The 27,028-nt window shown below is 42.8% G+C and overlaps 1 protein-coding gene across 5 annotated transcripts in view; it reads right to left on the bottom strand.

Moving 5' to 3' along the window:
• Positions 1–27,028, bottom strand: part of WDYHV1 (WDYHV motif containing 1) — an 80,152-nt gene that overhangs the window by 39,972 nt on the left and 13,152 nt on the right. The window contains exon 6 of one of the 5 annotated variants that reach the window (XM_032609431.1): positions 11,710–11,916. The exons of 2 other annotated variants lie outside the window; for them this stretch is intronic. In XM_032609431.1, coding sequence (XP_032465322.1) covers positions 11,882–11,916 — 35 coding nt within the window. In that variant the 3' untranslated portion in view covers positions 11,710–11,881. Of the gene's footprint in view, positions 1–11,709; positions 11,917–19,585; positions 20,289–26,038; positions 26,728–27,028 lie in introns of those variants that run through there. 2 more of the 5 variants (XM_032609432.1, XM_032609427.1) reach the window with 2 other exon arrangements.

The raw sequence follows: 27,028 nt of genomic DNA, 5'->3' as shown, positions 1-27,028 counted from the left end.
ATATGCTTCCAAACTCAGCTCAACCACTTTCTGTGACCTAGACAAGTTATTTGTTCTGCCTCCTTCTCCTCAACTGAAAAAAAAAAGAATTTCAGTAGTGTAGTGAGGTGTCCCCCTGAACTCATGTCCATTCACAACTTCAGAATTTGACCTTGTTTGGAAATAGAGTCACGTAAGATGTAACTAGTTTATTTAAGATGAGGTCAGAAAAAATAAAAATAAGAAAGATGAGGTCATACTTGGAGGTTCCTCAAAAAACTAAAAATAGAACTACCATATGACCCAACAATCCCACTCCTGGGCATATACCCAGAGAAAACCATAATTCAAAAAGATACATGCACCCCAATGTTCACTGCAGCACTATTTACAATACCCAGGACATGGAAGCAACCTAAATGTCCATCAACAGAAGAATGGATAAAGAAGATGTGGTACATATATACAATGGAATATTACTCAGCCATAAAAAGGAACAAAATGGCGACATTTGCAGAGACATGGAGAGACCCAGAGACTGTCATACAGAGTGAAGTAAGTCACAAAGAGAAAAACAAATATCGTATAATATTGCTTATATGTGGAATCTAGAAAAATGGTACAGATGAACTTATTTGCAAAGCAGAAATAGAAACACAGATGTAGAGAACAAACTTATGGATACTGGGGGTGGGGGGGATTAACTGTGAGATTGGGATTGACATATATACACTACTATGTATAAAATAGATAACTAATGAGAACCTACTATATAGCACAGGGAACTCTACTCAGTGCTCTGTGGTGACCTAAATGGGAAGAAAATCCAAAAAAGAGGGGATATACGTATACATGTAACTGATTCACTTTGCTGTACAGCAGAAACTAACACAACATTGTAAAGCAACTATACTCCAATAAAAATTAATTTAAAAAAAAACAACAAAGAAAACAGTAACATTTGCTCATCATAAACTATTAAAAAAAATTTTTTTTTTTTAAAAAGATGGGGTCATACTGGAGTAGGGTGGCCCTTAACCCAATATGGCTAGTCTCCTTAGAAGAAGAGGAAGCAGAAACACACAGGGAGAGGACAATGTGACCTTGGAGACAGAGACTAGAATGATGCATCTACAAGCCAAGGAATGTAACCATCAGAAGCTAGAAAAGCCAAGAAAGGATTCTCCCCTACCCGTTTCAGAGGGAGCGTGGCCCTGATGACACCTTGATTTCAGACTTCGAGCTTCCAGAACTGTTAGAATTTGTGTTTGTTATTTTAAGCCACAGAGTTTGTGATACTTTGTTATGCATGCAGCCCTAGGAAATGTATACAATTGCTTAGTTTACAAAAAGGTCGTGTTTCTGCCCTCCAAAAGTTTGCATTACTAAATAAATGGATAGAGTCAACATAGGTACACTTTTAAGTATCTGTGCTGGCTATTCACCATTTACATGCACTCTCCTCCATTCCCTACCCTTCTGTGTGGCCTGGAGGGGCTGATTATGAAGGACTGCAATGTCCAGGCTCCTTTGCCCTTAGCTTCTGGTTGGGTTTGGACAAAGGGTGACAACAACTGGGAACTGGAGGAAAGGACATGGAAGGTTGGATATTTCCTGCTCTCTCCTGCCTCAATGTTCTGGCAATGTCTTCATATCTCTACTACTACAGCTCCTGCTGGGCCCCTGCCCAACTCACAACTGCCATCTGCAGCTCTGAGATCCATGATACAATTTCCTTCCCTGCTCCTTCAGGCCTTGGTGTGGAACAGCTTCCCTCTGCTGCCAGTCCCTGAGAGCTTCAACACCCCTATTGGTTCCTTTTATCCCTGCCTATTATGAGCTGCTTGCTTCTGTCCCCCCACCCCCCGAATTTCATATGTTGAAGCTCTAACCCACAATGTGATGATATTTGGAGGTGGGACATTTGGGAGGTAATTAGGCGTAGATTAGGTCATGAGGGTGGGGTCCCCATAGTGGGATAAGTGCCCTTTTAAGCAGAGAAAGAAAGACCACAGGGACTTCCCTGGTGGTCCAGTGGGTAAGGCTCTGTGCTCCCAATGCAGGGGGTCCGGGTTTGATCCCTGGTCAGGGAACTAGATCACACATGCATGCTGCAACTAAGAGTCTGCATGCCGCAACTAAGAAGTCTGCATGCTGCAACTAAAAGATACTGCATGCCGCAACAAAGATCCCATGTGCCGCAACTAAGACCCGGCACGACCAAAATAAATAAATAAGTATTTTTTAAAAAAAGAGAGAGAGGGAGACCAGAGCTTTCATCCGCCTCTATGCGAGGAGAAAGAGGGCAGTCATCTGCAAGCCAGGAAAAGAGCCCTCACCAAGGCTCTGGTCTTAGACTTCCAGCCTCCAGAACTGTGAGAAATAAACATCTGTACTTTCAGTCACTTAATCTATGATATTTTTATAGAAGCTCAAGCTAAGACACTGACTCACCTGGGTTAACAGTCCCTTCATTAAATTGTCTTCAAAATCCTGGCTGAGTGTATCTTAGATTTTCCTTCCAAGACCCTAACAGATCGGCTATAATGTAAAACCAAAAAGATATAAACCTGGCCAATGCTGGACTCTGTCAGGGTGACTCATACCTGCAGTTTTCCCTTCTGGGCAATGGATTTTTAAAATTATTGTATGAGTTACAAGGGTCCATTCAGGTCTATCCAACCTAGAAAACTACCTTTATGAATAACTTGAGAAGTGCTTTAACTCTGGGCTCTAGGAAGACCACAAAATAATGCATTAAAAATGATTATAACATTGTAAATCAACTATAAGCCAATAAAATTTTTTTTAAAAGTGACTGGGCCCAACACTCTACAAAATACATACCCAGTTCTCCTCAAAACTGTCAAGGTCATGAAAAACAAAGAAAGATTGAGAAACTGTCACAGACTACTGGAAACTAAAGAGGCACAACAACTAATTCAATGTCGTGGTATCCTAAACTGAACTGTAGAACAGAAAAGGGACATTACCCTCTTTTCTGTGTTTCTTGAATGGAGCACTTAGGTTATTGAAATGAACCTTTGGTTTCAACCAGAGTGGGATACGTCTGGGGAGACCCTGAGAAATAGTCGTACGGAGAGCAGCTTCAGATGGAACACAGACTCCTTCAGACATCTGGACGTAAGCCCCAGCCTTTAAGCCCTCATCCCTTTCATTCTCCAAGCTACAAAATGGGTCCATCTCATCAGGTATTAATCCTTAGCAAAGAGCAGTGGACATGAAGGGTATCTGGGGCCACGGTAAGAATAAGCTCACACAGGCCCTTCACAGCATGGACAGCATCTCACAGTCTCTTTTACCTCTCCAAATTCCTTGCAGAGGTAGGGCCAGCACACACATTTTTGTTGATGCTGCTAACAGAAAATGAGATCCTACACAGAAACACACATAGCAGGGACTTGTCTCCTATATACACCTGTATTCCCTTGGCCTGGTTAGTGTCTGTATAGTAGGCACTCAATAATCACTTATTTGGTGAATTAATTAGTTTATCAATCAACTGCTGCCCGTTGGCACTGATGACATCTTAAGAAAAGGTGTTACAAGGTCCCCATCCAACAGTCTCAAAGTTTTATTCACATTTTTATGTTTTTTATTTGGACCTCTCCACCTCATTCAAATAGTCACTATATGTCCCAAATATACGTCACAAAAGAAGAATTCCGTGATCTTGTTATTATTTTTCCATTGATTAAAAAATAATAACAATTGATGATTTTTGACAAGGTTGCTAATATCAAAGGGGAAAGAACAGTCTCTTCAACAAATGGTGTTGGGAAAACTAGACATCCAAAGGGAAAAGAATGAAGTTAGAACCTTATCTTACAGCATACACAAAAACTAACTAAAAATGGATTAAAGACTCAAAAATCTAAAACTGTAAAACTCCTAGGAGAAAACACAGGGAAAAAGCTTTATGACATTGGACTTGGCAATGATTTCTTGGATATGACAGCAAAAGCACAGGCAACAAAAGCAAAAGTAGACAAATGGGATTACATCAAACTTTAAAATTTTGTGCATGAAAAGACACAATCAATAGAGTTAAAAGCCAACCTATGGAATGAGAGAAAATGTTTGCAAATCATGAATCTGATAAGGAGTTAATATCCAGAATATATAAAGAACTCCTACAACTCAACAAAAAATCAAATAACCTGATTTTAAAATGAGCAAAGGACTTGAATAAACATTTCTCCAAAGATGATATGCCAACAGCCAACAAGCATATGAAAAGATGCTTAACATCACTAATCTTAAGGGAAATGCAAGTCAAAATCATAGAGAGGTACCACCTCACACCCATTAGGATGGCTACTATTAAAAAAAAAAAACAGAAAATAACAAGTGTTGGTGAGAATGAGGAGAAATTGGAACACTTGTGCACTGTTGGTGGGATTGTAAACGGTAAAAAACATGTAAAACACCATAAAAAACAGTTACGGCAGGTCCTCAAAAAATTAAAAATAGAACTACCATGTGACCCAGCAACCTACATCTGGATATATATTCAAAAGAATTGAAATTTTAAAAAAAAAGAATTGAAATCAGGTTCTTGAAGAGGTATTTGCACACCCATGCTTTAGCACTATTCACAATAGCCAAAGATGGAAGCAACCCAAATATCAATTGATAGATGAATGGATGAACAAAATGTGGTACATACATACAATGGAATATTATTCAGACTTAAAAAGGAGGGAGATCCTGTCAAGTGCTATACAACATGGATGAACCTCAAGGGCACTATGCTAAGTGAAATAAGCCAGTCACAAAAGAAGACAAATACAGCATGATTCCACTTATATCAGGTATCTAAAGTAGTCAAACTCATAGAAACAATAAATGGTGGCTACCAGGGGCTGGGGAGAGAAAGGAAAAGGGTGTTTTTCTTCAATGGGTAAAAATGTCCATTTTGCAAGATGAAAAGGTTCTACAAATCTATTTCACATCAGTGTGAATATACTGAACACTACTGAACTGTATACTTAAAATGGTTAAGATAGTAAATGTTATGGTTTTTTTAAAAAAATAAATTTTGAATTCATTGATATTTGGGGGTTGGGGGGAAGGCGTATTTCCTTGTTTGGGGCCTGTGCTAGAATCTTTGTCTCCCAAGGTCCATTTCCACTTCACCTCTTGACCTCATGGCCATCTCCTTGCTCCTGGTCCCTTGCTTCATTTGTTTACCTCTCACTCATGGCTGTTGAACCTGTCTCTTGTATTCACTGATCATCTGGGCTTCACCTCTCCCTTTCTTTCTTGCCCACAAATCCTACAGGATTTGGTCTTCTTCTAAGTACGCCAGGGAATCCCCTGGAAGCTGAATGTGAATAGCCAGTAATCAACTTATTAAATCAGACCCTTAACAATATTCTGCATTCAAGATATTAATGTCAAGTTTAAAGAGATTGATAAAACACCTAATGCAAAAAGTGTCATATTACAAAAGCACTTTAAAAATTATTCCAAACATGAAATAGCATGTAAACCCCATTATACTAACAATCTTATGATACTTTCACGCATTATCTGGTGGGAAGGTAAATTGGTACAAACCTTTAGAAAAGTAACTTGGCAATATGTTTTGAGAATCACAGAAATATTCATGCCCTTTAACCTATTAACCCCATTTCCAGGAATCTGCTCAAAGTATACTATAAAAGAAAAAAAAGGCTTATGTATAAAAGATGTTTATTTCCAAGTTATTTATGTAACTGCTGGTGGACATAATCAAAACATACTTTGTTTTTCTCCCACCATCCCTCCAAAAATTTATTCGAGGGGGAATGCCATTAGGAGGAAAAAAGGGGCTTGTCCTTGACTCCAGACGACAACTATTGCAGGACCCTGCCTGCTCTGGTCACTTCCAAGTAATGACAGTCTGATGTCACATCAAGTCACAAACATGGTCTTAATAGAGTAATTCCATGTGTCAGGTCATTATATTAATCAACAATTCAGTTTCATCCCAACGCTTCCCCCCCCCCTTCCCAGCTAGAGCCAGCTGTTCAGTGAGAGGTGTCGGGGGGCGGGGGGAAGGGGGAAAGGGGGTCTCATATGCAATTTCTGCTCTCTTCCATGACTCTTTCACATTCCCTCCCCCACTCACTAGCTGCTGTTCTGGATCCCATGTCAAAGTACCAATGGTGTAGAGGGAAATGGTTATGCCTGGAAATACTTTAATTGGCTTCTGACTGGCACCATCGTAAGCCAACTTCGTGCTCTCTGGGCTTCGAAGCTATAAAAAACTGCCTTTTGCTTGTGCACTTTTCATGGGATCTCTGGAGATCCGCATCTCTGGGGACCGCTCCAGTTTTAATTCTCAGGACAAAGGAGAAGCATTCCCTCTCAGCTGCCACCACCCCCTCTGCCCCAGGCTCCCTGGCAATCCTCTCCATTCAGACTTCATCATTTGATTTCCTCTCACCCTCCCAGAAAGTATGCTGGGCAGGACTTAAAATGACTCCCACTGGGACTGGATAAACTGTATATAGGTATACGATTAAATACTACTAAGCTATAAAAAAGAATGAACTATTGATACGTGCAACAGCATGGCTGGAACTCAAGGCTGTTATTTCTGCTGAGTGAAAAAAGCCAATCTCAAAAGGTTACACACTGCATGATTCTACTATGTAACACTCTTGAAAATGATAAAGTTATAGTGATGGAGAAGAGATTAGTCATTGCCAGGGAATAGGGTCCACTGGAGGGTCTAACTGCAAAGATGGAGTGTGAGGGAGTTTCTTCCTAGTTATAGGGCAACTATGTATCCTGACTATGGTGGTAATTACATAAATCTACAAATCTATACATGTGATAAAATTTCATAGTAATACATACACACATGAATGTAAAAAATGATAAAAACCAAGACACTGTACCAATGTCAATGTCAATTCCCTAGTTTTGAAAATGCACTATGGTTATATAAGATGTTATCATTGGGGAAAGCTGGGTGAAGGGCACACAGGAACTCTCTGTTTTATTTTTGCAACTTCTTGTGAGTCTTAGAGGACTTTTTTAAAATATATTTTTAAAAATAGCTCTAGCCTAGTACTCTCTCTCCCAAGTGACTCACATTTGAGTCCTAGGAAACACTCTCTCATCCTTTGCCCCAACAAACCCTGGGAGGGCAAAACCAAACACCACCCTCTGTGTCCTGCTGCCACAGGCCAGTCTAGCCACTTCTCTTTTCCCCCAACAGTAGAAAAAAAAATCTCAAGCTCAATATGTGGTCCTGAGGAAGCCCCCATCACACACTTTCAGGTAAGGAGGTAGCGTCCAGGCCTTTCCCCTGGGGAGGGAGGGAGGAGTCCCAACATGCAATGCTCTCTCCAATAGCATCTCTCCACCCTCCGCCCATTTCCACACGCCCACTAGTGTATTCAGTCTGGCTGCAGGGATCCAGGACTTAGACGACAGGTCCACGAGAATTCCCCTGGTGTAGTGGATGCTGTGGTCTCTGCCCAGATCTCCCCACAGGACTGAGGCCCTCACTGCCACTCTGAGTCTTTTTGAAAATTGGTCTAAGCTAGCTATCTTACCCAAGGTCATGGCCACTTCCCAGGGGCAATCTGCATCCAATGACTGGTCTGTGTAGAGGTAAAAAGACCCAATCTCCTTGCCCCAATAGGGAACAATTCTGCAAGACCATCTCGGCTCCAGAGCTAGCAGAGGGCCAGCTGAGGCCTTTGTAGTTACTGCATCAAAGTTCAACTATTCCTTCTTCCAGCGCTACTTCCTTTATTCCTCCATAGGTGTTGATCCCCAAACACTCTTCAATAAACCTCCTGTACAAAAATCTCCATCAGGAGGCTTTTCCGAGGAACCTGACCTGTGACACTTGCTGAATGCCATATATGATTATTAGTCTCACTCTCACTTTGCAATCTGATCTCTATTGAATTGGTGCCTGAGTCACAACTGAGAAAGGAAAAGCCCCGCTTAACACCATGTTATGCTTATAACAGGAATAACCAAAGAGAAATTTATTAATAAATCATGACAAATCAGCTTCATGGGATAGTAAATAGCCAGTGAAAATTATGAACATTTTGTACCAAAATATTTCAGAAAAATGACCATGATCTAATATTAAGAAAATACAAAATTGATTCTGGATCAAAATAAAAGAAAAAGCAATAAAGGACATCTTGGCAATATTCGGGGAAATCTGAATATAGACAATGTATTAGATAATACGGTTTCATCAATATTAACTTCTTGGACATGATGATAATAGTATTGTGATTAGGCAGAAAACTGGTTTTGTTCTTAGGAAGTCCTATTGAGAGAGAAAGAGAAAGAGAGAGAAACTCTTTCTGGTAAAGAGCAAGAACTCACTCCCTGTAGCAATGTTATTCCCATTCCTGTGCTCAATGCTCCCCCTTGTGTACCAAGAGAGCAGAATGCATTCATCAAAATGCATTTTAAAAACTCCCCTGGGGCTTCCCTGGTGGCGCAGTGGTTGAGAGTCCGCCTGCCGATGCAGGGGACACGGGTTCGTGCCCCAGTCCGGGAAGATCCCACGTGCCGCGGAGCGGCTGGGCCTGTGAGCCATGGCCGCTGAGCCTGCGCGTCCGGAGCCTGTGCTCCGCAACGAGAGAGGCCACAACAGTGAGAGGCCCCTGTACCGCAAAAAAAAAAAAAAAAAAAAAAAAATCCCCTGCACAGTGGGAAAGCAAAGCTCCAAGACTTCTAGAGAAGGCAAAGTGTGGCACATTTTAATGCACTCTCTCCAAACCCCTGACCAACAGTGTAGTTCCCATTCCCCAGCTTGCTGTCCACGTGTCAAAACCTGAGCTTCAGTTCTGGTGGAGGGAGAGTGGTTGGCCAAGGGGTGGGGAGGAGGGTACCTACAGCCTTGCCTGTGAAGGTCATGGGCTCCAGAGTCAAATAACCCGGGGGCTAAATCCCACCTGGTTCACTTACTAGCTGGGTGACCGCTTTGAGCATCAGCTTCCTCATCTGTGAGGCAGGGATGATAGCAGTACCTACCAAAGGGTAACTGGGAGGATTAAATGCCATAATGCAGTCCAAGACATAGCCTAGTGCTTGGCCCATGGTCTAATTAAAGTTCAGTAAGTATTAATCAATTTTTATGATCTACTAACCTCTTCTTGAGAGATCCTTAGAAGTCCTACTGCCTTGTAAAGCACAGTTTGAAAAATACTGCCCTGGAGTATCTGATTTGTAGAGCTTACTCTTGGGTGAGAACCCATCTTATGCTTTTCCTACAAAGCTAAGATTACTCATCTCATATTAAAAACAAAAAATAAATTTAAAAAAAAACTCCCCTTACAGGCACTGAAAAGGACTATTTCGTTAGGTTTATCTTTCCTCATAAGTGATTTCCAGAAAAAGTATTTTTTTAGTTCTCCACCAATTTTTCTGCTCGCCGCTGTGCCTCCTCTGGGTCTTCTGCTTTTGACCCTCTCACCGTGGTCTCCTTCGAGGCAAGTCGCCCTCAGGGCCCAAGCCAGGATGCCTGGAGACTCGTCCTAGCTCCACTGTCGTGCACCCGCCTGCCTTTGCCTCTGCCTTCCTCTCGCTCCGTCTCTTCCTTTCAACAAATCCTCACTAAGCATCTGTGTGTGCAAGTCACTGTTCTTGTTGATCTTGGTTACAAAATGATCGGGACCATAGTTTCTGCCGTTTATTAGTTTATACTGGAGCCTAACTGGCCAGACTCTAGTAGGAAAGCCAGACATGTAAAAAGACTCAGGGAGTTGTTACAGCAGATAAAAAACATGGTTAGCAGAAAATAACCTCAGGAGCCCACTGGGTTTAGAAGAGCTGAATTAAAATCCTAGATTTCCTACACACTGGATTTGTAAGCTTGAAGAAGTGAAATAACCTCTCTGGGCCTAGCTAGTATCACCTGTCAACTGCCTTAGGCTGGGAAAGCAGACCTTGAGACGGGGGATCCCAAGAAGCACAGCAAGGAGTGGGGAAGTGAGTCAGGAGAGGCAAGAAAGCAGGTTGCTGAGCAGGTGTTGAGTGGCTGGGGGGGGCTCGACCCTGCTGGGGACGCCTGGGAGAGGGTGCAGCACCCCACTCAGAGCTCTACCCTTTGAGGAGAAAAAAAGCAGAAGCATTTACCCACCAGCTCCAGCACATCAGCAGCTGAAGGCTGCTCTGGGCGTGTTAAGTCCTCCCTGCTTCCAGCCTGCCTGAGCCAGGGCCAAGTGCATTAGGACCAGGGAAAGCCCTTCACGGATGCACAAGGGCTTCACTCAGGTGAGGAAGAGTAAGGGGAGATGGGCACTATAGGGGAGGGAGGGATTGACAACATCTGCTACACCTTCTAGAAGAACTGTTTTGGCGGACAAATGCGAGACTCGGGAAGCCCTGAGCAGAGTATGTGGCGGATGCATTAAACGCACCCGAACGTAAAAGTGTGATGAAGCATCTCCTCTATGCACCCCTGCATGATAGAGCATCTTAAGCATGCTCTTATCTCCTTGTTTCCTCATCAACCTTCAACTGGTGTGAGCCCAACCAAATCCTCAAAACAAAATCTCCCAGACCCATCCTTCCTCCCATTTCCATGACGGTCTCCATAGTCCTGACCCCCATCTGTTTGCATGCGGAGGCCTCTTCCCTCTGGTCTCCCCTCTGCCAGCCCCCACCTGACAATCACAGCTCAAGGACACCCTACAAGATGCTAGTTTCCCTACATCTCTCCCCTGTTTAAGAGCTTGCCCCCCTGGCCCCTTTTTTTCCTACAAGATTAAGCCCTGAATCTCATCTTGAGGTTTGAGGCTCTCATGCAGTAAAGACACCCCACATTCCAAAGACAGGCCACCCCATTACTTCCCTAGGCTCTCACTTTTATAATCCACCCAGCATCTCAGCCCCGAGACCAGCTTGAGAAGCAGTGCCCCAATTTCGCCTTTGGATTTATTCCAATGTGACTGGACTGTCATCTTAGGGGCTAGTAATTCTGGAGTTCGTTTGAGTAGTAACTGTGCTCCTTTGGAATCATTGTCCACACGTGTTTCCTCATCTGGGAAACAGAGATAATAATAATCTCTACTTCATAAGGCTGTTGTAAGGATTAATCTTTTCTTTTTTTTTAAATAAATTTATTTATTTATTTAATTTTGGCTGCATTGGGTCTTCGTTGCTGCACGCGGGCTTTCTCTAGTTGCAGGGAGCAGGGGTTACTGTTGTGGCGCGCAGGCTTCTCATCGCGGTGGCTTCTCTTGTTGCGGAGCACAGGCTCTAGGTGCACGGGCTTCAGTAGTTGTGGCTCACGGGCTCTAGAGCACAGGCTCAGTAGTTCTGGCGCACGGGCCTAGTTGCTCCGCAGCATGTGGGATCTTCCCAGACCAGGGCTCGAACCCGTGTCCCCTGCATTGGCAGGCGGATTCTTAACCACTGCGCCACCAGAGAAGTCCAAGGATTAATCATTTTATACACAATCAGTAGCTTTGACCAGTGCCTGCTACAAAATGAGTGCCCAATAAATGTTGGCTATCACTATGGGTTCCCGCAAGGGGTAATTTTAAGATTCTTAAGAGAAATCTAGAGACATCTACTAAGAAGGTTTTCTCTCTGCATGAGCTCATGCTTCCTGAGCCTTCCTGCACCCAAACTGCAGCTCAAAGCCATATAAGGCACCGAAACACCCTTCACCAGTGCACAAACAGCTCGTCAGCCAGTCATTTAAAGGTCTCACCTTTATTCACAGCAGTCAAATCAAAGGTTAGAACAGCTGGACAAAAGGCTAAGAGCAGTATAATAGAAAAACAATTTGGGGAATTCTTCCTCGTTCCTCAGTCTCTCGTCACGTGAACACTGCCGGCAATCTCTGTAAGTGTGCGCCACACATCCCGGTTTTTTGTGCTGCTGGTCAAGGCAGCTTTCACTACAGACAACGTCTGAGGCTGTACCTGTTAAAAGCTGTGTTTGTTTATTAAAAAAAAAAAGTCATGTGGGTAAACGTTTGAGTGAGGGAAGGTGTGGTTTATACATTTTTTATTTTTAATGAGTAATATATTCACGGGGCTCACGACTCTTAAAAACACAAAGGGATATACGATGAAGTTTCCCTCCCTCCTCTGACACCAGCCACCCAGTTCTCCTGTCCAGAGGCCACTAACATTACCAGTTTGTTTTGGATGTTGGATATTCTTTCAGATATTCTGCACAAATACGTATTTTTTTCTCTTTTAATGCACTTTTTCACTTGCTTTTTAAATTTAATTTTACTAAATATCTAATACATGCAAAAGAATATAACATAAGCTTAAGATAAAGAATAAAAACACCACTACTCAGCGTAAGAAACATAACCTTCCTCATTTGTTTTCATAGCTTCATAATGTTTTCTTCCATAGCTATATTATAACTCATTTCATCAGTCCCCAGTGGGTGAGCCGGTAGGTGGTTTCCAATGTTTTGTTGTTACACTGAGTAACCTTGTTTATCCATCATCTTACATATGTGCAGTATATCTGTAAGATAAGTTCCTAGAAGGGGAATTACTAAGCCAAAGGTATGCGCATAGGTCATTTTCTACAAATAAATAATCTGGATTGCCTTCCACAGAGTTTGAAACAAATTGATTTTTTTATTTTTGAAAATTTCCAAGATGCCTAGAAGTTTAATAAGTGGCAACATCATTTAATTGACAGAGCTAAGAGGATGGGAAAGCGAAAGGGTCACTTTAAAGTGACATCGTTTTTTAAAGGATGCACTAAATATCTTTTCTGTTTCACCCTGAGGTAATCATATAAAACAAGTCCTGGCTTCTCCTTCAATACTCAGTAAAGAGTCCAAGTATATACTTTATTCTGGTTTAATTCCTGTAAGGACTGATATTTTTCAGAACTGACCAAAATAACTATTTCCCGTAATGAGGTAATTATGTAATCAAGTTCAGCAACACTTCTTTGTAATTTTGTTTACTTAAAAATGCCTAATGCGGGGCTTCCCTGGTGGCGCAGTAGTTAAGAATCTGCCTGCCGATGCAGGGGACATGGGTTTGAACCCTGGTCTGGGAAGATCCCACATGCCGCGGAGCAACTCAGCCCGGGCGCCAGAACTACTGAGCCTGTGCTCTAAAGCCCACCACCCACAACTACTGAAGCCCTCACACCTGGAGCCTGTGCTCCACAAGAGAAGCCATAGCATAGAGAAGCCTGCGCACCTCAATGAAGAGTAGCCCCCGCTCGATGCAACTAGAGAAGGCCCACGGGCAGCAACAAAGACCCAAGACAGTCAAAAACAAAAATTTTTTTTTAAATTAAAAAAAAAATGCCTAATGCCTAAGATATTTAAGAACTACATCTTGCATTCCAAGTTTTGAAATAAAAATCCCTGTTATATGTAAGTTCTCTTGACATTCAATAGCATCAGGAACAAGCAGGATGACTATTAACTAAAGTATTTATCTGGAAATACAACCACTGTCAGATTATAGGAAACTATGAAATGGAATTTGGCATTGGAGATTCATGTAAATAAGTACAGTGAGTTAAAGTGACTTACTCAAAGCCAACATTACTTCTAATCACGAATCCACTTACAGCAAAAGAAGTAAGTCAATGAAGTGGCGCCCCAGGATTCTCTGGTTTTACAATGCTCCCCATAACCCGGAAGTAGCTGATCTTCTGGATGGTAGAATAAATAACCTATTGAAGGCTGAGGCACAGTACCGGCTGGGAGACACCACCTGGTGATATTGAGGTCCTGTCCTAAAGAATGTAGTAAGCCATGACGGTGCTGCCAGAATTCATGGGTCCAGGCACCAAGGGAGAGTAGTGAAGCATCTCTGGCTGCTACACCCAATGACCCTGCTCTCCAAATGTTTGCTTCCCTTCTCTGTGACTTTGAATCAAATCCTTTTCGGCTTCAAGCAGCAAGAGTGACTTCTGTTACCTGCAACTGAAGCCTGACTGGTATGCTTACTGAATCAGCATCCCTCAGGGAGGGTTCTGAGCATCTGCCTTTTTTTTTTTTTTTAACAACCTCTCCAACAAATCTTAAGCTAAAAAAGTTTGAAATTAATTGATAAACATTGTTTGCAGTAACTACAAAATTGGTTAATTCAGGTAGATAGCTTTGAAAGACACTTTGCCCAGGCCACGGGGAAACTGGATGCCCCATTCCTGCCCCACGATAGAGAACACCTCTCTAGCAACTGGAATTTGCTTACAGAATGTGGAGGTGAACTGGGAACTGGGTAAAGATGATGGCAGCCTGGTCCTAACGTGGGATTATCTGGATTCAAACCTTGCCTCTGCCACTCACTAGCTATGTGGCTTTGGGTAAGTTGCTTTAACTCACTGTGCTTTGGTTTCCCTATCTGCAACATGGGGAGAGTAACAGTTATCTACCTTACATTGTTGTTTTAAGGATTAAATGGGTTAATACACATACAGGACTTAGAAGGGCTATCTAGCACCTACTAGGCACACAGTAAGTGTTAGCTATTCAAAACACGTTACCTTTCAGAGTTATGAAAAATTCCCTCTCTCTCTCTCAGACACACACACACAATCTCACCTGAGCCTCAAAATAACTTTTTTTTTTTTAAAAAAATAACTCTTTCTTAAGTGAAGCAATGAAGGCCCAGAGAGGTTAAGTGACTTTCTCAAGGTCACACAGCAAGTGACTAACAAAAGCACAGCTACAATGGGGACTAAGGACTCAAATCTGATTTTTCCTGTATTCTGAGTGCAGGCACTAGGTCTCCTCCACACCTGGCCCTGAGGAGGTCACACACAGCTCTGCACCCTGTGGGCCTTGGGTGGGAAGTGACTCATCCATTGCCCATGGTTCTAGAAACGGTGTGTGCCAGAACAGTGACGTTATTAACATTTTGCCCCTCAATTTCTTTTCAATGTTCTTCCCAGAAATGCCTCTAAAATACCAGATCCCCATGGAAACCACAGGGAAGATTGTCTACTGACTCTAAGTGAAATTCTGCTACGACTGCTCCCTTGATAACAAATGGATGTTATTAAAAGCCTGGCTCTAACAGACACCTGCCGTAGCTCATGGTGAAAGCCATGCTCTCCTTGGACTGAGAGGGTGAAAGAAATAGTTACTTCTCTGATGCCAGGCTATGTGGTCAGCTTAGAAGGAAGGAAAAAGTAATGTGATCCCCCAACTGTCACGACCAGACACACAGGACAAGGTGCTTTCAATATGTTTGCAACAGGTGACCAGAGTGAGGAACCCACCAAGAGTGTGACAGTGACAATGATTCAATCAACTCGTGATAATCTCTGCTATCTCTGGAAGTCATCTGTAATGTGCTTTCTAGACCAAAAGGTGAAAAGAATAGTAAGGCTTGGAGTGGAGGCTTGCGAGACTGCTAAAGAAAAAGGACAGTACAACCTAAACAAGAATTATATACCTTTTCTAAACAGTACTGTTTGCAAAAGGACAGTATAATCTGAAAAAAGAACAGAATCCAGTCAAAGGGAAAAATGCAAAGATCAAGAATTTAGCAGCACTTTACCAGCATTACCCAGAGATCCTGTGGGGGATGGGAGGAGACCTGACCTTCCAGACCCCTGCAGTAACAGGAATTGTTCCTTCATTAAATATTTGAGGCACGTTTGTTGAGTGCCTACACTGTGGCAGACACTGTACTAGGCAAGGCAGAGAGAGCTCACAGGCTAGTGAAAAGAAATAGAAAACAGACTTTACACAAATAAATACACAAAATCATTTCAGATAGTGATAATTGCTATGAAGGAAAGAAGTGGTGAAGTAGCCTGACGCTGACTGGGGCAGGCAGCTTCCGACACATGACCAGGGAAGGATTAGTTGACCTGTCAGGGAGCTAACAGCCAAGAGAAAATACGGGGCGAAAGGGTCAAATCAGAGCAAATGGAATGTGAGGTCCCTAAGGAAGGAATGAATTCATCCTGCTCGGAGACAGAAACGTCACAGGTGAGGCAGGACAGGGAATGGCTGGGAGTGGTGGAGCTGGAATCACAGAGGCAGCCAATCAGACCCCGCAGGGCCTTGTGGGCCAGAGTAAGAACAGTGGATTTTACCTTAAGTACATGTTGAAGCCAGTGTGAAGTGGTGATGCTGGTGGTTTTAAAGAAGGGAAGTGAGATGATCTGGTTTATATTTTTTAAAAGATCACTCTGGCTGCTTTGTGCAAAAAACACTGAAAGGTGGGAAGGGGACAAGGAAAAAAGCAGGGAACCTATTAGTGGTGGTGGCAAGGCTTCTCCACGACCCGGATGAAACACAGCCGGCCCACGCTCCACCGGTTCCACATCTGTGCACTTTTTTTTTTCCTTATTTTTATTTATTTTTTTAATTGGGGTATAGTTGTTCTACAATGTTGTGTTAGTTTCCACCATACAGCGAAGTGGAGTTCCCTGTGCTATACAGCAGGTTCTCATTAGTCATCTATTTTATTCATACTAGTGTATATATGTCAATCCCAATCTCCCAATTCATCCCGCTACCTTTTCCGCCCTTGGTGTCCATGCATTTGTTCTCTACATCTGTGTCTCTATTTCTGCCTTGCAAACAGGTTCACCTGTACCATTTTTCTAAATTCCACATATATGCATTAATAGACGGTATGTTTTTCTCTGACTTACTTCACTCTGTATGACAGCCTCTAGGTTCATCTGTGTCTCTACAAATGACCCATTTTTTATGGCTGAGTAATATTCCATTGTATACATGTACCACATCTTCTTTATCCATTCGCCTGTCAATGGGCATCTAGGTTGCTTCCATGACATGGCTATCGTAAATAGTGCTGCAATGAACACTGGGGTGCATGTGTCTTTTTTTTTTTTTTTTTTGGTACGCGGGCCTCTCACTGTTGTGGCCTCTCCCATTGCGGAGCACAGGCTCCAGACACGCAGGCTCAGCAGCCATGGCTCATGGGCCCAGCTGCTCTGCAGCACGTGGCATCTTCCCAGACCGGGGCACGAACCCGTGTCCCCTGCATCGGCAGGCGGACTCTCAACCACTGCGTTATGGTTTTCTCTGGATATATGCCCAGTAGTGGGATTGCTGGGTCATATGGTAGTTCTATTTTTAGTTTTTTAAGGAACCTCCATACTGTTCTCCATAGTGGCTGTATCAATTTACATTCCCACCAACAGTGCAAGAGGGTTCCCTTTTCTCCACACCCTCTCCAGCATTTGCTGTTTGTAGATTTTTTGATGATGGCCATTCTGACCAGTGTGAGGTGATATCTCATTGTAGTTTTGATTTGCATTTCTCTAATGATTAGTGATGTTGACCATCCTTTCATGCGTTTGTTGGCCACCTGTATATCTTCTTTGGAGAAATGTCTATTTAGGTCTTCTGCCCATTTTTGGATTGGGTTGTTTTTTTGATACTGAGCTGCATGAGCTGCTTGTAAATTTTGGAGATTAATCCTTTGTCTGTTGATTCGTTCACAAATATTTTCTCCCATTCTGAAGGTTGTCTTTTCATCTTATGGTTTCCTTTGCTGTGGAAAAGCTTTTAAGTTTCATTAGGTCCCATTTGCTTATTTTTATTTCCATTACTCTAAAAGATGGGTCAAAAAAGATCTCGCTGTAATTTATGTCAGAGAGGGTTCTTCCTGTTTTCCTCTAAGAGTTTGATAGTGTCTGGCCTTACATTTAGGTCTTTAATCCATTTTGAGTTTATTTTTGTCTATGGTGTTAGGGAGTGTTCTAATTTCATTCTTTTACATGTAGCTGTCCAGTTTTCCCAGCACCACTTATTGAAGAGACTGTCTTTTCTCCATTGTATATTCTTGCCTCCTTTGTCATAGATTAGTTGACCACAGGTGCGTGGGTTTATCTCTGGGCTTTCTATCTTGTTCCATTGATCTATATTTCTGTTTTTGTGCCAGTACCATATTGTCTTGATTACTGTAGCTCTGTAGTACAGTCTGAAGTAATGGAGCCTGATCCCTCCAGCTCCATTTTTTTTCCTCAAGATTGCTTTGGCTATTCAGGGTCTTCTATGTTTCCATACAAATTTTAAGATTTTTTTTGGTTTTAGTTCTGTGAAGAATGCCATTGGTAATTTGATAGGAATTGCATTGATGAAATACAGCCGGCCCGCTATCCACAGGTTCTGCATTTGTGGATTTCAATCTGCACCATCCACGGTTGGTTGAGTGCACTGATGTGGAACCCATGGTTACTGAGAGCCGACTGTATTGTGCCATTTTACATGAGGGAGCAACCATGGAGCGTGGTATCCGTGGGGGATCCTGGAAACAATCCCCCACAGGTACCAAGAGATGACTATACCTCTGGGGGTATCCAGCTTTCTTTCCTCCATGTTAATGCTGAGGAAGGCTGCATGAACCAAGGGATGGATCTAGTCAAGAACAGAGCAGTGTTTGCCCTGCATGAGAACAACAGGCCTAGAGGACAGGTCTTTGATGTCCCTAGAAGTCTCTCTGGAGGGCTAGAAATGGTAAATTTGTTCATTATAAAGGCAGAACTGGGTGACGGCCAGGTTCAGAGCTGTCCCCCTTGACCCATGTCCCCCTCCAGTACTGCCCCACTTCTCTGTTCCTTTTACCATACCACTCTGCCTCCTTCTTCCCTTTCCCTCCTGAACCATTTCAAGTAGGCTTTCATCCCCATCACTCCTCTGAACTTGCTCTGAAGACATTGCCGAAGCCAACGGTCATCTCAGTCCTCAGCTTACTCAACTGATCATCAACATCTGATGTGTCAGAGCCCTCTGTCCCTGCTGAATCACTTTCTTCTCTGAGCTTTCCTTGTCTTCTCTTCCCTCCCTGACCAACCCCTCCCTCTGTCCTCCTTCTGGTGTCTCTTCATCTCCTGACCTCTAAATGTAAAAGCTCCCAGGGCTATGTCCCCCTACTTCTTCTCTGTCTACACTCATTCTCTCAGTGATCTTCTGAGTCCTGTGCCTTTAAATACCGTCTTTTAACTGAGGTCTCCCCATTTCATACTCCCAGCCTGAACATCTGCCCTGAATCCCAGTCTCCTTTATCCAACTCCTATCTGACATCTCCTCTTAGACATCGAACTGGCATCTCAAATTTAAGATTGTCCAAAATAAAACTCCTGACCTTCCTCCCCAGAAGCGCTCCACCCACCATCTTCTCCAATTCGGTAAACAGCAACCATTCTTCCACACACAGTATGTGTCCATTGTCTGTCTTCTCCACCAGAATGTGAGCTCTATGAGTGCAGGGGCTTGTCTTCTTCACTGCTCAATCACCAGGACAGGAACAGTGCTTGGCACATAGTAGGAGCTATTTGTTTGAAAGGATAAAACACTTCCTCAAGAAGCCTCCCAACCCCCTTTAACCAGCTAATTTCCCCCATTACAGGTTCTCATAGAACTGGTACCATTCCTTGACAGCACTTTCACAGTTGCAATTGTACAGCCATCTGTGTGTGATTCTTTGATTGATGTCAGTCTCCATCATCAGCCTATAAGCTACAAGAGAGCAAAAGCTATTCTGGTTTCAGTTATCAGCATCTAACCTGGAGCCTAAGGTTACAGAGTAGGCCCTCAATAGATAAAAATAATAATAAATATTGTTAAATGAATAAATAGGTAATACAAGCTATGTGTCCTCTCTCCAGGAAAATATACTCATATACACACTCAATGTGTGTTAGGACTCCAGGTTAGGAACCCTTCGTCTTAGTCCATTTGGGCTGCTATAACAAAATACCACAGACTGGGTAGCTTATAAGCAACAGAAATTTATTGCTCACAGTTCTGGAGGCTGCAAGTCCAATCAGGGTGCCAGCATGGTTGGGTAAAATCACAGGTCGCAGACTTCTCGTTGTGTCCTCACAGAGCAGAAGGAGCTTCGGGGGATCTCTTTACTAGCACCACTAACCCCATTCATGAGGGCCCCACCCTCCTAATCTAATCACACACACACACACACACACACACACACACACACACACACACACCTCCTAATACCACCACCTCTGGGGGTTAGGATTACACCATATGAATTCGGGGAGTGGGGTAGGGGGGATACAAATATTCAAGCCATAGCACCCTTGCTATATTACAAGGGGCTAAATTTACTCTGCAGTTCACCATGGTGAAATACAGGGGTATGGTGTATCGTTCCTTCCCTCTGTTTCTTCAGTCATGGCCCACAGGGAAGTAGATACCCTGACAAAATGTTCTCATTAGTTGGGACACTTCTGAATCCTCTTCTTAGAAATGGCACAAATAATGTCCAAACAGGATTGGGAGGGAGCACAGTGGGACAAAGGGCAAAAGAATAGGCTGAGAGAGAAGCCCTCCCACAGCGCATTTCTGTCATTTCTCTGCCAAGACAAAAAACGGTGGTAATAGTTGTCTCACAACCAAATTCAACCTAATCGACTGGCTGCAGCTGTTTTATGTGCACAACTACACATCATTTGATCGATTTTATAACTAGCAGCGCTAATGGAAACTCACTGAGAGAACCTCATAAATATATATTCGTTCATGTAGCAAATGTTTATTGAGCATCTACTGTGTGCCACATGCTGAAAGATAATGCAGTATGGGGGACTACTTAGCACCTTTTGCCCACACTGAGTATCAGAAGCTGGTCTATAATATTTACAGCACTCAGCCTGAACACCTCACTGCAGTTATAACTAGACAGCTTCTTTTACTCAGTGTCCTATGAAGGTGGCAAAAGGACTTGCTCAGAGAAACTGTCACTAGCCTCCAGAATGAGTACTATAGACTCAACTATATATTACTGATATACACCTACAACTAACTACTACACAGAAGAGGCAATGGTACTAACATAAGTCTCCAGCTCTTGCTCACTGAAGAGCTGATGGTAACCCCTAACTAGGGGAACTAAGTGAATAATTCTGGTTCAGGCTGGATTTGTCTTTCTGGTCCTAGGGATGCTCATGTGTTCCCAAATTTTCTGGTTCTGTGCAATAATCACTTCTTCCTTCAAGATCCTTTTAAATAATTACAGAAAAGTCCTTCATTTTGGCTTATACATTTGTTCAAAGTGCAATCTTTAAGTACCAAGTCTTTACCAAAAGATTTCTATACAACAGGCTCCTCAAAGGCTGGCCCTCTGCTTTACATGCTAATGAAAGTGAGGTAATAAAAGACATACTAATAAAGGACAGAGGTTCTGTCCCTTGAACCAGAGCACTCTGCATGTCTCCTCTTAGGACAGTTCTGCCTTATTCATCAGGGCCTAACTTTGCAAATAGCAGGCATGTAATACATGCTGGGTGGGTGGATAGAGGGAGGGAGGGAGGGAGGGAACCTGCCTGTAACTTCTAACTCTGTTCTCCAAATATATTCAAGGCAAATGACTATGACGTCCCCTTCCCCGAATGGTAAGTACCTGGTATGTCCCAGGCTTCCAACCACCAGTGAGTACAAACTTTTCACTTTTACAGTAATCCCAACTCTTCATGATTTAAGCACATATTCACCAAAATTAAGTCCAGCTTTTTAATAAGCATTCTTCACCAAGAACGTCTATGAATTGTCAGGGGTGCTTGCTATTATAAACTGAATGTACGCAAGCCCCCCACTAGCTTGTGAATCCTATATAAGGTCATTCTCTACTTCGAAGTCCTGATGAGATGGAGACACGCTCAGCCTCCTCGCCTTCACAAGCCCCCGTGCTCCCCGCTGGCATCAGCATCCTGCTCAGGAAGGCCCTCCTCCCTTCTGCCGGGTTCACCCTGGCTGTGCCCAACCCCACACGACTCCCGGAATTCATCACACACCTGGAGTCGACCACTGACCGACCAGCCTTGACCACTGATCAAGGCAGGCTTCACTGAAGATGAAGAAACTACCACTGACTTGTATTTGGAGAACGTGCAGACTTTCGCTTTATCTACTGAGGTGAAATTACACACCCTGAGCTCTGAGGAAGAAGTCACTGAGGCCACCGTTGATTATCACTCTCTTCCCACAGAGAACTTTTGGAGTGAAGATTGGAGTAAAGAACTTCGGAGTAAAGAAGACGTCATTGCTGGTTTTTCTAAAAAGCCTATGACTGAAGCCCCAGATGAGCCCAGCATCTTCATGGGAAGCAACAAGTCCAGCTCAGTGTTTTGTTTTTTTCAGAAAATGAAGCAGATTCTCCACTAGCTGTGACCATCACTCTACTAACAACTTTCTAAGAAGATTCTGAGCTTCTGAACAAGGTTACCATTCCGTTATAGGAGTTTGAATAACGGTACAAGAATAGTGAGACATATGAGGATAAACAGAGTGGCAGGAATTGTACACAGACAGAAGAGGTGCCTCTCTTAACCATGCCCCCATTTAACATAGGCTCAGTAAATGTTTATTTGAATTCAACAGCAACCAAAAAACAGTCCTGATGAAATGGGGATTCACAGAAAATCAGAGCCACAGCCTTCAGGCTTTATCATGCCTCTGCTCCGTTGCTCTGAGACAACCACTCAACCACCAGAATTCCAACCTCTCAGGCCACTGGCCTCCACTGTTCTCCTTTGATGCCCAAGACCAGCTACTTGCAAGGTTCCCACAGAGCCGTGTTGGGCCCCTAGTGACACAGTTCTTTCCCTTCATTCCCAGAGGACAGGGCTTTCAAGAGGGTGAGAGAGCAAGTAAAGGGGTGCACCGCACGAAGGGTGAACAATGAGGAAGCACACCTCACACTGTACCTTCCACCAGTGGTCCCTCTAACCACCAGGGCTCGTTGCCAGGTCTGGTCCACTCAGCCAGGTGTCTTCCTCACTTAAGAGTGATTTTCCCTCAGGAATCTGTTTTCCTCTCCTCTAGCTAGGATAGCTCTGAGGACCCCTAGTCCATCAGACAGGCCCACACATGTCTGAACTGTAAATGAGGACAGGATTCATTTGGCTTCTTTCCCACAAGGCTCTCGAACCTCATGCAAAATAAGTGGTATGGATGGATATCTGCGTTCGGTGTTCCTGAACATTCTGCAAAGGGCAATAATCCCACAAACACTCCAGGACACTTAAGGGGCAGCTTGCACGAGAACACCGCGGATCAACTCCACATGGAACATCACAAAGTCTCATTTCCAACCCAGTGGAAATACCCTGTGACAAGTCCTGAAAGGGCACTGTATTAACTGGGGTGGGCTAAAGACTCACCAATGACTCTGTGACTTAAAAAAATACACAAGTGTGTCTCTTATGGAACGGTTCTACAATATGCTTTTCAGGCAGGCCTGCAGCTCAGCTCCATAGGGTCATTCAGGAACCCAGGTTGATGGTGGCTCGGCCATCTTCAGTGGGTGGCTTCCAAGGTCATTCTAGTCACCATCATACCACCCAGTAGGAAAGGGGGGAGAGGTATGAAGGACTGGGTGGGGAACGTCCCACAAGTCAGCCCTGTAAGTGACACACATCCCTCCCCTTACATTCCTACGGTGAGAGCCTGGTCACATGGCTATACCTAGCTGCAAAGGACACTGGGAAATGTAGTCTCTGGCAGAGCAGCCACAAGGCCAGCTGCACCTCTGTGACTCTGAAACAAGGGACAGCAAACTGTAGCCCAGGGGTCAAATCCTCAAGCCCCCACATTTTATAAACAAAGTTTTCCTGGAGCCCAGCCGCATCCATTCATTTACATATTGTCCATGGCTGCTTACCAGCTACAAAGTCCGAGTTGAGCAGCTACAGCAGAGACCTTATAGCCTGCAAAGCCTAAAATATTTACTGTGTGGCCCTTTACAGAAAACATTTGTATCCCTTTTTCTAGAAAAAAAGGAGAATGGATTCAGTGAGACAATTAGCAGTCTACACCTCCAAAATTTATCTCAGAAATTGTTATAAAGACACATGGCCAAAAATACTCCTGGAAACTTTTTTTTTGGGGGGGGTCATACCAAAAGACTACAACAACTTCAGGACTGCTCAATTATGGACCATGCACACCACAAACTACAGTGTATCCCCCCTTAAAAGGAGAGAGGAAATTCAACATGTACTGATTGGAAAATATCCAAATATATTAACTTTAAAAAGTAAAATGCAGAACAATACTTTTAGAGTGTTACCATTTGTGGGAAGAAAAAACCCCCAGAATTTAATACATAATGCTATATGCTTCCATGGGCATAAAAAAATTCCTGTAAGGATAGAAAAGAAACTGAAAACAGGCTGTTTCTGGGTAGGGAAATCAGAAAACTGAAGGTAAGAACGGGAGGAAAGAGTACTTTTCACTATATACCTTTTTATATCTTTTGCGTTTGTACCATATGCATGTGCCATCTATTTTTAAATAATTAAAAATTAAACTGAGAAAAACCACACACAAAAAAGCGTTTGTCTTTACTTCCACTGCTAACAAACCCTTCCTCTGAAAGACACAATCACTTGTAAAAGCCACGGTAATACCCACAATCAGGTACGGTCAGTTCTATTGACCTGGGAGCCATTTTATATTGTGTATTTGCTTTCCCGTCAGATTCTCAGAGATACCTTATTTCTCTTATTTTCATAGTCAACTACAAATTCTATTTTAGTCCCCTGCTTTTCTTGAAAGTTCCTCTTTCCAAACAGCATTTATCAGTATTTATTCAGTTCTCTCACACACACTGAGTATAAAGAGAGGCAAACCTGACCTCAGAGAAAAATTAAGCACAGAGAGACAAAAGAAACAGTTCCTGATAAAATCAACAATTCTGAAGAAAAATCTTGCAAGGGAGCTTACATTTCAGTTAAAAATGACAGCGATCCAACTCACACAAACTGAAGAGAAAAAGGAACCCACTGGTTTGTATAACTGGCAAGTTCGAAATTGGGGTTGGTTTGAAGCAAAGAAAGATCCAGGCACTCAGAAATGTCCTTGGGGCTCCCGCTCTGCTCGGGTGCATTATGCAGGCAGGCCTTTCTTCTGTGGCAGTCAAGATACCCACCAGCAGCCCCAAACTCCCAGTGGCCCTAGCCCAGCAGTCCTGATGGACAGAGAATTATCCTCTCTTAATGTCAATACAGCAATTCCAGAGAACACTGTGACAGGCTATTCCTAGACTTGTCCAGGGGTGGGGTCTAAGCCTGGCCCGGTTTTATGCTACATGCCTCTATTTATGGGCCACTAGGACTATATACGATATATGATATACACAAAGAAGAGTTCCCCAAAGGGTACTGTAGGAGTGGTAGGTAGAAATAACAGATGTCCTCTATTGCTTCTAACAAGTCATGACAACAGCCACTGGATATGTTAACATAACTATAAACCTTGCTCATCACACTGGTTAGAAGTAGGGGGTTTTCAATTTCAAGGCAAGGTGGCTGGAAAATTCAAACTTACACACACAAGATTGTCTGACTGGTCTGCACTAGACATAATTTTGAATACCAGATTGGGAACTGCTCATAAATTGGCAGGGGAAAAAAAAAAAACAAAAAACAAAGCTCCAAAAAATGCAATTTGTAAATCAGATCACAATCCTTTGGGGTCTCTGAATTCCTTTTGCTCAGGGCAAAGTATTTCTGTGGTACAACCTGCCAAAATCTATCTTCTTTAGTGTAGTCACATACTTTTTAAATGACCATCTGAAACTCAACAAAGTTATCTAAGTTTAGGGTCTGTATTTAACTCTAAATTATAAAAATAATTTAGATTGTATTTGTATTCCTCTTACCAAAGTTGATTCACTTTCTCCCAGCATCTTCCAGGTCAGCCGAGCCAAATGGATATATGGTCTTTCCTTAGACTAACTGACTGACTCCTGAGGAAATGATTGCAGGTGTCCCTCCAGAGCACAAGGCAGAGGATTTGAATGGAAGTTTCGGAGTAAGCAGAAGACTCATCTAAGAGCAAAAGTTTGCACAGCCCTGTTATAAGAAATCTGCTCATTTTTACAACAGAACCATGGAGGACGTGAATGAGAGCTAGTGCTATATGCTGGTTTAATGCCAAACATCTTTTATCTGGAATTATATGATGAAAGCCAAATTTCCAAAACATCTTCAGGAAGGAAGACTGATTAAAGTATTTTAAAGCAATGGTTCCCATCTATAATTGAGACATTCTTGGGTATCCCAGATTATCAAAGAGGGACACAAAATCTTCAAAACAAAATTAATTTAGGTCAATTTTATTTAAAAACATATATAAATAGGCCAAACAACACTTAAGCCTGAGAGGGCTACAATCTTTGCTAAGAACAGAATGAATGGTCCAGAAAGACTAATACTTATTGCTGATTGAGCTCACAACGTCAGCCCTCTTCAGGCAGCAGCACAGTCACTAGCAAACATTTTACGGGCACCTTTTATGGGCATTAGAGATTCACAGAGCAACGGGCTACAGCCCTACCCTCAAGGAGCTTACAGTATAGCTGGAGAGACATGAACCATCCAAAACAGACACAAAGTCCACACATTTATCATAACAAAAGCAATTACTGGCATAAGTCTTCACATTTTTTAACAAAGGAGCAGTAGGAATATCTGAGCAACTACATCAAGTTTCAACTTGACATACCAAAATAAGATTGTTTCTATCTATTCTTTTGTTCACTTATGCTTCAACTCAATTGAATTAAAAGAGGAAAGCATAATTCCAAGCCAAATGTACCATCATAACGTTTGCTGTCTCAGATGAAGGGGTAGATTGTTCACGTCCTAGAATTTCTCCATGGCACTACATCCAGAGGTCAAGTTCAGTAGTTCTGACTGCCAAACCGATGTACAAATTCAGACAGTGAGTAGACGGCTCCCCATCCCACCTCAGGATCCATACTGATAAAATCATTCAGGTTCATTTTGGAATCTACAAAAATACATGAAAGAAATGTCCACTGAAAGCACAATTCTGGCTTAACAGCAATAAAACAACCCAGAAGACCAAAAGTAGGGAAAATTATTCAAATGTTTCATAAGGGGTCAATATCACTTCTCTGGTATTCTTGTCTGAAATGTATGACATCAATCTAATCATGACAAAACATCACACAAACCCAAACTGAGGGACACTATTCATAGTCAATGACCAGTACCCTTCAAAAGGGTAAAAGTTGTAAGGAAGAAAAAAAAAAAATTGTCACAGATTGAAGGAGAATGAGATGAGGAGA

This window comes from Phocoena sinus, chromosome 17, assembly GCF_008692025.1.
Source record: "Phocoena sinus isolate mPhoSin1 chromosome 17, mPhoSin1.pri, whole genome shotgun sequence".
In the NCBI taxonomy this organism is placed as follows: domain Eukaryota; kingdom Metazoa; phylum Chordata; class Mammalia; order Artiodactyla; family Phocoenidae; genus Phocoena; species Phocoena sinus.
This window is presented reverse-complemented; position numbering and strand designations above follow the sequence as displayed.